The sequence below is a fragment of the Corvus moneduloides genome, chromosome 3 (assembly GCF_009650955.1).
Source record: "Corvus moneduloides isolate bCorMon1 chromosome 3, bCorMon1.pri, whole genome shotgun sequence".
NCBI classification, from domain to species: Eukaryota; Metazoa; Chordata; class Aves; order Passeriformes; family Corvidae; genus Corvus; species Corvus moneduloides.
Window position 1 is genome coordinate 468,951 of NC_045478.1, and position 14,862 is coordinate 483,812.

A 14,862-nucleotide genomic window follows, 5' to 3' on the forward strand; every position below is an offset into this window, starting at 1 on the left:
CAGGGCAGGGCCAGCTCCACAGGCTGCTCAGGCCCTATCCCATGGGGTCTGAGGGTCTCCAAGGATGGACATCCCACAGCCTCTTGGGTCACCCTGTGCTGGACCAGCCTTGGGGTAAAAAAGTATTTTTTTATGTCCAAAGAGGATTTCCTTTATTCTGGCATGTGTCCTTTGTCACTTGTCTTCTCCCTGGGCACCACGGGGGACACTGTGCCTCAGCTTCCTTGAGTCTCTCCCAGGAGCTGTTCGCACACACTGCTTTGCTCCCAGTGCCCTCAGCCTTTCCAAGTGCCACCTTTGTCGCTGCGATGGTCCTTCCCTGTCCCTCGTGTCCTGGGGAGCTCAGCTGGACCCAGCGCTCCAGGGTGGCCTCCCCAGTGCCAGGCCGAGGGGCAGGACCGTTCCCTCCTCGCCAGGAATGCTGTGCCAGCCCAGGAACCACTGACCCTCTCTGCACGAGGACACGGCACTGCTGTGGGGTCACCTCGGTGTCCCCAGTCCCAGGCTGTCCCTGCCAGGCTGTGTGGGGGTGGCCTCCAGCCCGTCCTGGCACCTGGGCTTGTTCCCAGGCCTTGGCACTTCCCTTGCTGAGCTCCAGGAGGTTCTGGCAGGGCACTTCTCCAGCCCAGTGAGGTCCCAGGGGCACGGCCACCGCTCCCAGCTCGGCGTCACTGCAAACCTGCCAGGGATGGTCCTCTGGGAACAGGGGGACGCAGGACCTCGGTTTTGGCCAGGATGGGCAGGTGCATTCCATGGAATCCCAGAATGGTTTGGGTGGGAAGGGACCTCAGAGCCCATCCAGTGCCACCCCTGCCATGGGCAGGGACACCTCCCACTGTCCCAGGCTGCTCCCAGCCCCAGTGTCCAGGCTGGCCTTGGGCACTGCCAGGGATCCAGGGGCAGCCCCAGCTGCTCTGGGCACCCTGTGCCAGTGCTGGACTCCCATTCCAAACTGGATATTTTTGTCCAGGAAATGTCATGGATCAGAAAACTCTGTATTTCCACCAGTCTGGGCAGGACCCAGGTCTTTAGTCTGTCTTCCAGTGGTTTCAGGGCTATAAAATCCAAATGGTCAATACAGAAAGGGACAAGGACATGGAGAGTCTCAGGTGACATTGTCCTGGGTTCACCTCCTGGCCACCAAGAGGAACGTGGGGCCTCAGAGGCAGCCGGACCTCGCAAACATGGATTGCAGGGCAGCCCTGGCAGAGCTGGTCCCAGATGGAATAACCCCTGGCAGAGGTGAACACGTGGACACACAGCGCCGGGATCCACCGAGGCTGAACTGCCAGGGGGTGTCATCCAGCAGCATCGCATGGAGGAGGCTCTGCCAGCTCCCAGCTGTGCTCTCCGGAGCCTGGAAACCTCGGGGACACCTCTGGAGATGCTGCCCTGTGATCCCAACCACAACGGACGCAGCTGACTGGGAATCCTCCCAGATGATTTCATCCACCCAAAGTCGCCCCTGCTCCATCGAAGGTCAGCCTCTCCAGCAGGGAGGGCAGTGCTGGGGTTGATTAATTGGAACACAGGGAAATAGGAAATAACTACATGGAGAAACTTGTGAGGAAGCCCAAGGACGATGTCATCCCTAGAAATGGCTTTAAGCCAAAAGAAGGTCGATTTGGAATGGATATTGGGAAGGAATTGTTCCCTGGGAGGGTGGGCAGGCCCTGGCACAGGGTGCCCAGAGCAGCTGGGGCTGCCCCTGGATCCCTGGCAGTGCCCAAGGCCTGGCTGGACACTGGGGCTGGGAGCAGCCTGGGACAGTGGGAGGTGTCCCTGCCATGGCAGGGGTGGCACTGGATGGGCTCTGAGGTCCCTTCCCATCCCAACCATTCCAGGATGATTCTCTGAACCCATGGCAGTGGAGTCCTTGTGAGGTCCAGCCTCTCCCTTGTGCGTGTGGGTGCAGGAGCTGAGGAACACCTGAGCTGCTTTTCCTTCTCGTTCCTTCCAGACGAGAGTGCGCTGCTGGGCCACGACTGCTCCCGATGGACACGGGGTCAGGCCCCCCACACCCAGAGCATCCCGGCCACAGGTCCCTGTCCATAACCTGGGCTTTGGTGTCGCCCATCCCTGATGTTGCCATGCCCCAGAGCCCCCTCACACAGGGCCGGAGCAGCTCCCCCCAGCCCACGCCACAGGGCTGCACTTCCATACTGATCATTCCTCGATCTCCCTGCCAGACGTTTACCTCACCGGCTCTGGCACTGCAAGAGACCGCTTTTTCCCTGGCAGGGACAATATTTACATTCCACACGGAGGCTTTTGGACCTAGTTCTGCTCTTGGACACGTCTGGGCCGTCCCTTCCCGGCTTCGTGCTGCTGCGATGAGTAACGGGGAGAGTTTGTGTTCCATCTCTGCTCCCAGACATCATACTCCAGCGCCTCAGAGTCCCCCTTTCCCTATTTCCCATGCAAGACACAATGCATATTTGGAAAAAGCCATACGGGTCATCTGGTAAGCATCTAAAATATTCCAGCGATGAGGAATGTTCTGGGCAAAGAGGGTCCTGTAACTTGGAGCCAGGCGATTCTGCTCTGAGAACCCCTGCTTTAGCCAAAATCAAACTTCCCGCGCTCTTTCCCACCAAGTTCAAATACTGGTGGGCAAAGGAACAGAGCATTTGCAAACACCTGGATGCTCTGCAGAACTCAGTGGATGGGAAAACTCAGGAAAATGAGCTCTTTTGGGAGAAGCGTGAGCTCTGCTGCAGCAGCTGAGCCAGCAGGAAATGTGTGTGTAACAAAACCAGGCTCAAAGTCCCGGTTTGTTGATGCTGGAGTTGGGTTTGGCTCAAGCGAGACAAATGCCGGGGCTGATTCACACCCTGCCAAGGCTGCTCCTCGTGTTTGGGTTTGAAACATCGAAAGCAGAAGCCAAGAGAGCCCTGAGTGAGGTCCTGCCCCTGGGAGGGTCCAGGAGGAGCTTCCTGGTGGCTCCTGGAACGTGAGGTGAGGAGCAGATCCTGAAATCCCCTCCCTCATGCTGCCCTGAAAATCCTGACGCCATGAGGATCCCTTCCAGCTCTGGGATAGCTCCAGTGGCATGTGCCCTGGACTCGTCAGCACACAGAGAAAGCCTGGGAGGAGACCAGGGGCACAGGGATGAAAGGGACCTCTTGTGACACTGAGGGTGCTGCCTGTGTGGGATCCCCATCAGCAGAGGGACACTTGTCCACCCAAGGCAGGGGCTGAGCAGGTGACAGTCCCAGCACTTAGGGACTTCCCTGGTGACTGCCCCACTCTGGGTTTTGTCTGATCCATCCCTCTGAGCTGGATTTCCCACAGCAGCCAGAGCAGCTCCTCCTCCTCTCACCCATTTCCATGTGTGACCTTTGCTGGAAGAAAAACATCCTTGGAAGCCGAGCACAGGACGGGACCGTGGCTGTGACATCGGCCCGTGGCAGATGCTGGGGACACCTGGGGCTGGGAGGTGACATATGCCAGGGCACAGCCACAGCACCAGAGAGGGGGCTGCTCCACCAGAGCCACCTGCACCCAGAGATATCCACTGGATCCAGAGCCATCCACCTGATCCAGAGCCATCCACCTGATCCAGGGCCATCCACCTGATCCAGAGACATCCACCTGATCCAGGGCCATCCACCTGATCCAGGGCCATCCACCTGATCCAGAGACATCCACCTGCACCCAGAGATATCCACTGGATCCAGAGCCATCCACCTGATCCAGGGCCATCCACCTGCACCCAGGGCCATCCACCTGATCCAGAGACATCCACCTGCACCCAGAGATATCCACTGGATCCAGGGCCATCCACCTGATCCAGAGCCATCCACCTGATCCAGGGCCATCCACCTGATCCAGAGACATCCACCTGCACCCAGAGATATCCACTGGATCCAGGGCCATCCACCTGATCCAGAGCCATCCACCTCATCCAGGGCCATCCACCTGATCCAGGGCCATCCACCTGATCCAGAGCCATCCACCTGATCCAGGGCCATCCACCTGATCCAGAGACATCCACCTGCACCCAGAGATATCCACTGGATCCAGGGCCATCCACCTGATCCAGAGACATCCACCTGATCCAGAGCCATCCACCTGATCCAGGGCCATCCACCTGCACCCAGAGCCATCCACCTGATCCAGAGATATCCACCTGCACTCAGAGCCATCCACCTGATCCAGGGCCATCCACCTGATCCAGGGCCATCCACCTGCACCCAGAGATATCCACCTGATCCAGGGCCATCCACCTGATCCAGAGACATCCACCTGCACCCAGAGATATCCACCTGCACCCAGAGACATCCACCTGATCCAGAGCCATCCACCTGATCCAGAGATATCCACCTGATCCAGGGCCATCCACCTGCACCCAGAGACATCCACCTGATCCAGAGACATCCACCTGATCCAGAGACATCCACCTGCACTCAGAGATATCCACCTGATCCAGAGATATCCACCTGATCCAGGACCATCCACCTGCACCCAGAGCCATCCACCTGCACCCAGAGACATCCACCTGCACCCAGAGGCCCTGGTGGGGCTCCAAAGGGAGCCAGTGAACCCACAGAGGAGTGAGTCAGAAAATGCTGCAGAGCTCTCAGACTTGTTTGTCCCCTCACCTCGGTCCTTCCCATTCTGCAGCTTCTCTGTTTCTTCTTCATCTTCTTCCTCTGCTTCAGAAAGAAACAAAAGAGAAAAAGCAGACATGAGACAGGTGGCTGAGAGAAGAGGCAATCATGGAATTGTTTGGGTTGGAAAATCCCTCAGAGACCATTAAGTCCAGTTGTTCCCCAGTACTTCCAAGGCCACCACTGATCCACATCCCGAAGTGCCACATCCACGTGGCTTTTAAACCCCTCCAGGGATGGGGGTTCCATCACCTCCCTGGGCAGCCCCTTCCAATGGCTGACCACCCTTCCCATGAAGGAATTCTTGGTGAATTTCACCTGTTTGCTGGGGAGAGCTGTGGGTTTGCTCTGTTTAACCCGGGATAGGCCGGGTGGGTTTATGGCGGGGTATTTACACAGCAGAGTGGGAGCAGAAGGTCACATTCCTCTGCAGGTGGTGGCTCTTATCTCCTTTCAACCCTTCACTGAGACCTGTGCAAACAATTGATGGTGATCCTGAGGGTGGTGTCACTCCTGCCTCCTGCGCGTGGTGTGAGAGCAAAGATGGGGAGAAGCCACCCAGCGAAAGGCAAGGCTGGAGAGCCAGAGGTGTTTGGGACGGATCTGACCAGAGGGGACCTTGCAGACAGGTCCTTTGTGGCTCTGAGAGCAGGACGGTGACACATGGGGCTCACACAGCCCCTGCCCTGTCGGCAGCGGCTCCAGTGGGTCCTAAAGTGAGATCTGGGGAGAGCAGGGACAACACCAGACACCTTTGGAATAACCAGAATTGTGACCTGGAGCTCAGCGTTGGGTCTGGAACACGCAGCGTTGCCTCGGTCCCCTGCAGACCAGCACCCTCCTTAAGCACATCCTTTTGAGCTCAGATGGGGTGAAAATGGGGTCAGTGCTCCCTCAGCAGCACTGGGAGCATGAGAGTATTGTATGGATGTGGCACCTGGGGACACGGGTCAGTGGTGGCCTTGGCAGTGCTGGGGGATGGTTTGGCTCAGTGGTCTTGGAGATCTTTTTCAACCTCAATGATTTTGTGATTCTGTAATTCTGTGACTCCACGACTCTCTCACAGAATCACAGAATATCCTGAGCTGGAAGGACCCACAGGGACCATCCAGCCCAGCTCCTGGCCCTGCACAGACCCCCCAACAACCCCACTCTGGGCATCCCTGGCAGCGCTGCCCAAACGCTCCTGGAGCTCTGGCAGCCTCGGGGCCGTGCCCATTCCCTGGGGAGCCTGGGCAGTGCCCAGCACCCTCGGGGGGAAGAACCTTTCCCTGCTCTCCAGCCTGGCCCTCCCTGACATCACCGCAGAGAAGGTGGTTGAGGCCATGGGAGCATCCCGAGAAGCCCCGTGAGGACGGGGTGACGCCGCTCCCGTCTCCCTTCCCAGGGAATCTGCTCTCCAGGCCGGTGCAGAGGCAGGGCAGGGTGGGAGGTGCAGCCCCGGTGGGTCCCAGGCCGTCCCACGCCCCTCCCGCGGCTGCAGGGGGAGCCGGGGCGGGAGGAGGTGTCTGTTCCCACAGCTCCCCTTGGGACACGATGTGTGAAATCCCGCTGGCTCCCATCAGCTGAGGATAACTCATGCCTTTCCTAATTTACACAAACGACACAATTTCAGACACTTCCAGGGGAGCCTTCCTTGGTCTCTGCATCTCCTCAAGCAGGAGCCTGTCAGCAACTCCATTTTCATTTCATTCTCACTGCCTGCTGATCCACACGGCTTTGCAGATTCCTGACACGGCTGGTGGCCAGGGATGGGACCCTAGGGATGGCCGGAGCTGTGTCAGGGGGGTTTGGGATGGAGATCAGGGAAGGTTCTTCCCCCAGAGGGTGCTGGGCACTGCCCAGGCTCCCCAGGGAATGGGCACGGCCCCGAGGCTGCCAGAGCTCCAGGAGCCTTGGGACAGCGCTGCCAGGGATGCCCAGGGTGGGGTTGTTGGGGGGTCTGGGCAGGGCCAGGGGTGGGACTGGGTGATCCTTGTAGGCCTGACTCAGGTAATTCCACAATTCCGTGATTCCACAACACTTGCTCTGCTCTGGAAAGCAAAAATGAATGAGTGCAGACGCTGGGCAGAGGTTTGCTCTCCGTGTTTGAGCCTCGGGGGCAGAGCTGAGGTGATTTATGGGGGAGCTGACGGCCCATCCACAGCCCTGCCAGTGCCGTGTCATCCATGGACAACTTTATTAACTCCCAGCTGCCTCTGCCGCCAGGACTCGGGGCTGGGAGTGGGGGATTTACTGCTGGGCAGTAAAACACCCACCCAGCTCATCCCTGCGAGGCTCCACTACGGCACAGCCCCGCGGGCCCTGTCACCGAGGGAGAGAAGTTTATGGGGGATTTTGTGCCACAGCTGCGGGTCCGGAACAGGGACTGGGAGGGTCAGCACAGACATGGGACAGTTCCCTTCTTCCTCAGCAGCAAAGACAGCCCAGAAACAGAATCACAGGATCCTTCACGTTGCAAAAGAGCATTGAGTCCTACCTATGACTGATCCCCTCCTTGTCCCCAGCCCAGAGCACTGAGTGCCACATCCAGGCCTTCCTTGGACACCTCCAGGGATGGGGACTCCACCCTGGACAGCCCCCTCCAAGGCCTGAGCACCCTTTCCATGGAGAAATCCTTCCTGCAAACAGGCTGCTGGGGCACGGAATGGTCACAGCCTGTTGCTGCCAAGGCTCAAGGGCCACAGGACACTTCCCTGGGTGACGCAGGACCTGCTCCGGCCCCACTGGATGTTCAGTTCCCCTGGCACAGGAAAGAGGCACAGAGGGAGTAATTATCTGTTTTTCACATCACTGTTTACCAGCAAGGGATGAAATTGGCCTCCTGTATAGTTATAGACACGAGATTGCATCATCTGATGCAGAGTCATGGCACAGGGTCTCACCTGCTGCCCAGGCATGGCAGGACTAAGCAGGAATTTGGGGACACTCACCCCAAAAACCTGGTCTGGCTTGTGACTGTGTCATTAAGGAGCTCTGGCTTCCAGACTGGGGCTGGGAGGAGCCCCTCTCCCAGGAGATGTTCCATTGGGATCAGTGGGAGCAGGAGGGAGGGGATGGGGTTGGCTCTGTGGATCACCAGCCGGGGCTGTATCCGCAGGGTAACGCCCTCCCCACCACAGATAAAACCTACGGGAAGCCTCTGCAGGAGGTGGTGTGAGCTCCCAATGCTGCAACCATGGAATCATGGAAAATGGAATCCAAGATCACCCCCCAGCACTGCCCAGGCCAGTGATGTGGGCTATAAAAATGATTTTTCACTGAGAACGTGGACATATAACCTCACATTGTGCTTTAGTTTTAATAAAAAATAAATGTAAGGACAAATCTCCGATCTGTGGCTGCCAGTTCTCCTCCCGTGCCCTGAGCCAGCTCTTACCTGAGTGGAGCTCCTTCACCAGCGAGGACATGGTGTTGGTGATGGAATCAGCTGCTACCAGCAGGTCGTTGCGGAGGTTCCTCCTCGTACCTGGGGCGGGGCAGACACACAGAAATCAGGGATGGCTGCACTGCCACTGCCCAGCATCCTCGTGTTGCCATGCTCAGCCTCCCTGTCCCACCCTGGGATGGCACCTGGGCACTCCCAGTGCCACCAAAGCAGAAGAGATGCAGATTCAGCCTGGAGCAGCCCAGCTCTGCCCCATTCCCTGATCACCCTCGTGGCTCGTGAGGTGCCACAGGCTCCTCTCTGGGACATGGCAGCACCAGGGCAGTGACAGCCCCCTGTGCCCGCAGAGCCACTCTCAGTATTGCTGAGGTTGGAGGCTGCTGGAATTCTCAGCCTCCTGCATGGCTGGAGGAAGGAATCCTCTTCCTCAGGGTGCCCCGCAGCTGGGGCACGGCTTTGTGCTGTCCCCCGGTGACACCAACCTGCCTGGACACTCCATGGGGAGCCACTGCTGGGCAGCATCACCAGTGACCACCAGTGGCCCCATCAGTGACCCGAACATGGCCACGGCTGTGCCAGAACAGCTGGGAGAGCACGGGAGCACAACTGGCACAGGGATCATCCCATGGGCTGCTCACAGGGCTGGGGGAAGGACGACGCTTGTGGCCTCCTGTGGTGCTGGGAAGGCCACGATCCTCTCGGATCATGGATGTGCCCCATCTTGGGAAGGGTTCAAGGCCAGGCTGGGCAGGGCTTGGAGCAACCTGGGGTAGTGTCCCCACTGTGAAACAGCTGGATAATGTTACCAAGCCCACCCAGACATCCCTGGCTGGGACATTGAATTATTTTATTAAGTGAAAAAATCGACATTTTATCCTGTTTCCTGTGTTCTCCACCGGCCTCGGGTTTGCCTGATTTTGTGTGATTAATATGAAATAGCACTAATTGTGCAGATTGCCTTTCCGGAAGGATCATTCCAGGAGAATTATTACAGAGCCTGGTCACCATGTTCTTCTCTTGCAAGAGTTTTTCTGGTCGTTGAATCAGCCCCACCGTGGTTATCACAAGAGGAACACCCCCCTTTCTGCTGGCGGCGGTGGGTCCGAGGATTCCCGAGGGACTGCTTTCTTCTCTTTCAAGATGGTCAACAGCAGAATTGATTTCCTCACTAGACGGTGGTCTCTGTCTCCGAGTATTTCACCCAGAAACCATCAGGGTGTTTTATTCCAAACCTGTCATGCTTGGTCATCTTCCAAGTGCCAATCTCGGGAATCCTCCACCGAGTGGAAGATCAAGAGATCATCCAAGGAGGAAACTTTTCCAATCTCAAGACTGTAAGACCAAGATCTCTGAGATTCAGTTCTTTAAAGCTTTCCTGCTCCAGAATTTCCCCCACTAATGGGGCAGCTCGTGGAGGACTCATGCCCTGGGAAGGAAAAGGAGCCCTTGGTGTCCCTGCCCTCCCCGAGCTCATGGCAGCGAGAGGTGGAACCATCACATTTTTAAGCATCTGGTGGATCTGCAAAAGTCAGTATAAATGATTGAAATGTTTTGTTAAAGCAGAATCAGAGTACTGAGGGGTGTCTGTGGGCTTGTTTTGATCCCCACTGACACTGCTGCTGGGATGAGCCCTCTGCCCAGCCCTGAATGGCTTTCTACAACCCCTGGTTCCTTGCAACACACATTTGAGATGCTGTCAGGTGTTAAAAACCTGGAAAAGCCACAAGTTTTCACTTTGGGTGATCTCAGCAGGTCCTGATGAAGGAGCAGTTGCTAGGGAGAGGCAACAACCTTGGCTTCTGCACCTTCCCAGGAAAAGGCAGATGGACACAGAACAAATGGGGATGCCCAGGGAAGGCTGGAAAACGAAGAAAGATCCAGCATCATGTCCTGCCATAATCACGTGTTCGTTGCTCTGAGCAGCAGGAAGACCATTCCCTCTCTTCATGCTCTTCATGAGCAAAGGGAAGGGGGGAGCAATGGACTGGGTCCTGCAGATCCTCCCAGTGCCTGGTCACGCTCAGGGTGCTGCTGTTCCACGCCTGGGGAAAGAAAGGGATCCTGCACAGGGGGAAGGAGAGGCAGCTGCCACAGCAATCAGCCGAGAGCTCTGGGCTGCACCACCAAACTTGCTGTGGAGATGAAGAGGAGGCGACTGGACCACCCACAGCAACAGATGGAGCGCTCGCCTCTGGTATTTGGCATCCTGCCTCCCTGGAAATGCCTGCTCTGCTCTCGGCGCTGGCAGTGTGCAGGCATGAGGAGCTTGCTCCCATCCATGGGATGAGGAGGAGACATCCCCTTCTCCAGAGGAGCTGCAGGTCTCAGAGGGGCCGTCCCGCAGCGTTCCCTGCGCCAAGGCTGCTGAGGCCGAGGGCTCCTGGTCCCGCTGCAGCCCCAAATCCCAGCTGAAAGTGCCCACTGGCAACCAGTGAAGTGTTCACTGGCACTCCTGCTCCTCTGCTGCCATTTCACAGCCTCTTCCCTCGCCTTCTTCTGGCAGCAGCTCATTTAGGCAAGGGCAAAGATCATTCCAGAAGGATATATCCACTGATAAACACAAACTGTTACCTCAAACCTGTTTGGTTTGGAGATGCAGCCTCGGTTCTGGGAGGTTTCTTTCCATGTTTGGAGAAGGAACCTGTCCACCTGGCAAAGGGATTTGATGCTTCTATTCACAGTCTTCCCTCCCTGGAGCGAGAAACCACCTCCAGTGACTCCACCTGAGGTGACCTGTCAGCTTTTAAAGAAACAAACCACTTCTGCATCAGGTGAGGGCTCTTGTTCACTGCCCAGGACCGACCACGGCACCCGATTCCCAGTGGGATTTCTCAGGGGGCACCACGAGGTCCACAGGGATAATCACAGAACTACTGAGACTGGAAAAGACCTCCAAGATCATCGAGTCCAACCTTTGTTGGTTGCTGCCCATCCCTTGAGTCCTCACCCGTGCCTCAGGGAGAGAGGATTTTCTGTCCTTTCTCTCACTGGCAGTGAGGAGAACATCAAAGACAGGTGCATGTCCAGCTTCAAAGAGGTGATGTCCAGGAAGAACCTCCACATCTGCCAGAGACTGGGAAGACCAGGTCCTGCTGCTGTTTTGCTCCCAGCTCTACATTCCAGGATTCTGCTGGAGTACTCAAGATGAAAAGCTCTGGACCAAGATGGGCCAACAATGAGAAAAGAGCCTTGAAGCCTCTTGTGGTTTTTCTTGCAGTTCAACCACCAGGTTTGTAAGGTTTAATTCTTTAAATTATTTGTGGGCGTAACTTTCTGGGATGGGAGATCCTTTCCCTGCAGGGGAGATCATCTTCACAGAAATTAACTTCATTAAGTTCAAAAGATTCAAAATGTGCCCCCAAACTCCTTGGTGTGGGGCACAGGAGAGGGGTTTGTAATGATTGCCTCGATAGCGTGAGTTACATGTGTGCTGTACATGGGATTCCAGAATGGTTTGGGTGGGAAAGACCTTAAAGATCATCCGGTTCCAAAACCTTCAGGGACACCTCCCACTGTCCCAGGCTGTTCCAAGCCCTGTCCAGTCTGGCTTTGGACACTGCCAGGGATCCAGGGGCAGCCGCAGCTGCTTTGGGCACCCTGTGCCAGGGCCTGCCCACCCTCCCAGGGAACAATTCCTTCCCAGTATTTTTTCTCCATCCCCGCTCCTTCCCATGGTGACACGGCCCCGGGGTGCCCTGCCCTGGTGGTCACCTTGTGTGAAGGCCTCCTGCACGTCGCCCCCGAGTCCGGTGAGGGTGTCCTGGGGTCCGTGCGTGGGCGTGGAGCCGGCCGAGGCCGACCGGACGGGCACGGGCGGGGGGCGGCCGTGGGTGGGCGAGGGCTGGGCCGAGCCCGCTGCCTGCGCCTGCAGAGACACAGAGACCCCTTTGCAAACTGGGCTTTGGGCTCTGGGGCACGGCTAAAAACAGCTCTGCGAAAACAAACAGACAAACAGAGAGGGGAACGTGCAGGGAAAGGCTCTTCCCCAGAACGCTCCCGGTCTGAGCAGGGATGTGATGCACGAGCAGGGGGTGCTGTGGGAGGTGGTGGCACAACGGGTGCAGAACTTAATTAACTTATTTTTATATTTTTTTATATTTGTATGTATTTTTATATATTTATATATTTTTATATTTGTATATATTTTGACATGTTTTTATGAAATCACATGCTTTGTATGTTTTGTATATTTATATATTACATAGTAGATATTTAATGTATATACTATGTATATACTATATATTTTATGTATTTTAATGTATTTTTTATAGTTACACTTCTATATTTTAGATATATTCATATAATTTGACTTATTGCTGTCAGTGAATTTTTAGATTTCATTTTACATTTTCTTTCAGTCCAACCCACCCCATTCCTGCTGTGCCCTCCCAACACCCTCAAGAGCAGCTCTGCACCAGAGGTGACAGTGCCGTCCCCAACACGGCCTCTGGTGCCCCCCTCACTGGTGAGGGACAGCTCCAGGGGGCTGCCTACAGCCTTGAATCCCGCTGCAAATCCCAAACTAATTCAGGATCGTGGAGGGTTCAGAGGAATCTTGTGCAGTGTTCACTTGGCAAAGCTCCCAAGGAGCTCCTGCCCCAGCAAAGCCTCTGGGGCTCAACTGGGCTGGGCACTGGTGATGGGCAGGGCAAGGAGAGGGAGGGACAGGAGAGGACTGACATGGGATTATTGGCTCTGCGTTCCCAAAAAAACGAGCTCTGGTTTGTACCCGGTGTGTGGTGCCCACGGGCCCTGGCTGGGCTTTAGGGGCCTTGCAAGAGAATCCCAGAATCCCAGAGTGGTTTGGGTTGGGAGGGACCTCAAAGCCCATCCAGTGCCACCCCTGCCATGGGCAGGGACACCTCCCACTGTCCCAGGCTGCTCCCAGCCCCAATGTCCAGCCTGGCCTTGGGCACTGCCAGGGATCCAGGGGCAGCCCCAGCTGCTCTGGGCACCCTGTGCCAGGGCCTGCCCACCCTCCCAGGGAACAATTCCTTCCCAATATCCCACCCATCCCTGCCCTCTGGCACTGGGAAGCCATTCCCTGTGTCCTGTCCCTCCATGCCTTGTCCCCAGTCCCTCTCCAGCTCTCCTGGAGCTCCTTTAGGCCCTGCAAGGGGCTCGGAGCTCTCCCTGGAGCCTTCTCCCGATGAGCACCCCCAGCTCCCCCAGCCTGTCCCGCTGTTCCCGGCCCTAGGCCCTGCAGGCCCTGTCACTGCATTCACATTTTAGCAACGTTTAATTAAAGCCACTGCTCCTCAGGAATTCGGGACCGAGGGCTCCGAGCTGCCCAGCCCCAGAGCCACTCCCGGCATTTGTGCCTTTGGTTTGTGGCCTTTTTTTGAGCTGGTTTGAGGTTTGCTCCCGGTGACGTGCGGCTGTTACCGAGGCAACACGGCCGGCGAGCAGGGATGCTGCGGTGACACTGCCAGGACCTGCACGGTGACACTGCTGGGACCTGCACAGTGACACTGCTGGGACCTGCATGGTGACACTGCTGGGACCTACAAGTGACACTGCTGGGACCTGCACAGTGACACTGCTGGGACCTGCACAGTGACAGTGCCGGGACCTGTGCATGGTGACACTGCTGGGACCTGCATGGTGACACTGCCAGGACCTACAAGTGACACTGCCGGGACCTGCACAGTGACACTGCTGGGACCTGCACAGTGACACTGCCAGGACCTGTGCACAGTGACACTGCTGGGACCTGCATGGTGACACTGCCAGGACCTGCACGGTGACACTGCTGGGACCTGTGCATGGTGACACTGCCGGGACCTGCACAGTGACACTGCTGGGACCTGCACGGTGACACTGCCAGGACCTGTGCATGGTGACACTGCCGGGACCTGCACAGTGACACTGCTGGGACCTACAAGTGACACTGCTGGGACCTGCACAGTGACACTGCTGGGACCTGCATGGTGACACTGCCAGGACCTGCACGGTGACACTGCCGGGACCTGCACGGTGACACTGCCAGGACCTGTGCATGGTGACACTGCCGGGACCTGCACAGTGACACTGCCAGGACCTGCACAGTGACACTGCCGGGACCTGCACAGTGACACTGCTGGGACCTGCACAGTGACACTGCCAGGACCTGCATGGTGACACTGCCAGGACCTGCACAGTGACACTGCCGGGACCTGCACAGTGACACTGCCAGGACCTGCACGGTGACACTGCCGGGACCTGGACAGTGACACTGCCAGGACCTGCACAGTGACACAGCCGAGACCTGTGCATGGTGACACCATGAGCATCTCGAGCAGCAGTGACGCCACGAGCACCCCAATGGTGACACCACAGCACCTGGCACAGACATGCCACTGCCAGCACCCTGTGCAATGGTGACACTGCCAGCACCCCACACATGGTGACACCACCAGCACCCTGTGCAAGGGTGACACCGCCAGCACCCCACACATGATGACACTGCCAGCACCCTGTGCAAGGGTGACACCGCCAGCACCCCACACATGGTGACACTGCCAGCACCCAGTGCAATGGTGACACCGCCAGCACCCCACACATGATGACACTGCCAGCACCCTGTGCAAGGGTGACACCGCCAGCACCCCACACATGGTGACACTGCCAGCACCCAGTGCAATGGTGACACCGCCAGCACCCTACACGTGGTGACACCACTGCCAGCACCCTGTGCAAGGGTGACACCGCCAGCACCCCACACATGGTGACACTGCCAGCACCCCACACATGGTGACACCGCCAGCACCACCCATGGTGACACCACCAGCACCCCACACATGGTGACACTGCCAGCACCCTGTGCAAGGGTGACACCGCCAGCACCCCACACATGGTGACACCGCCAGCACCACCCATGGT

At 57.2% G+C, this 14,862-nt stretch overlaps 2 protein-coding genes across 28 annotated transcripts in view; both read right to left on the reverse strand.

Moving 5' to 3' along the window:
• Positions 1–14,862, reverse strand: part of DTNB (dystrobrevin beta) — a 136,322-nt gene that overhangs the window by 4,159 nt on the left and 117,301 nt on the right. For 7 of the 10 annotated variants that reach the window (XM_032103895.1, XM_032103894.1, XM_032103893.1 and 4 more), the window contains 3 exons: positions 11,713–11,866; positions 7,993–8,082; positions 4,605–4,658 (listed from right to left, as the gene is read on the reverse strand). In XM_032103895.1, coding sequence (XP_031959786.1) covers positions 4,605–4,658; positions 7,993–8,082; positions 11,713–11,866 — 298 coding nt within the window. The other 3 variants (XM_032103890.1, XM_032103892.1, XM_032103897.1) reach the window with 3 other exon arrangements.
• On the reverse strand, positions 1,745–4,596 carry LOC116441697 (putative uncharacterized protein AFDN-DT). Of its 18 annotated transcripts, none has more exons than XM_032103920.1 (4): positions 4,153–4,596; positions 3,788–4,113; positions 3,652–3,729; positions 1,745–3,498 (listed from the first exon to the last, which is right to left on the reverse strand). In XM_032103920.1, the coding sequence occupies exons 1-4, from the start codon at positions 4,475–4,477 to the stop codon at positions 3,319–3,321; spliced, it is 909 nt and encodes a 302-aa protein (XP_031959811.1). In that variant the 5' UTR covers positions 4,478–4,596; the 3' UTR covers positions 1,745–3,318. The 18 variants fall into 18 exon arrangements, with proteins under 18 accessions (XP_031959811.1, XP_031959809.1, XP_031959800.1 ...); XM_032103909.1 differs by having other exon boundaries at positions 1,747–3,729; positions 4,153–4,229; positions 4,327–4,596; XM_032103913.1 differs by having other exon boundaries at positions 1,747–4,093; positions 4,153–4,229; positions 4,327–4,403; positions 4,443–4,446.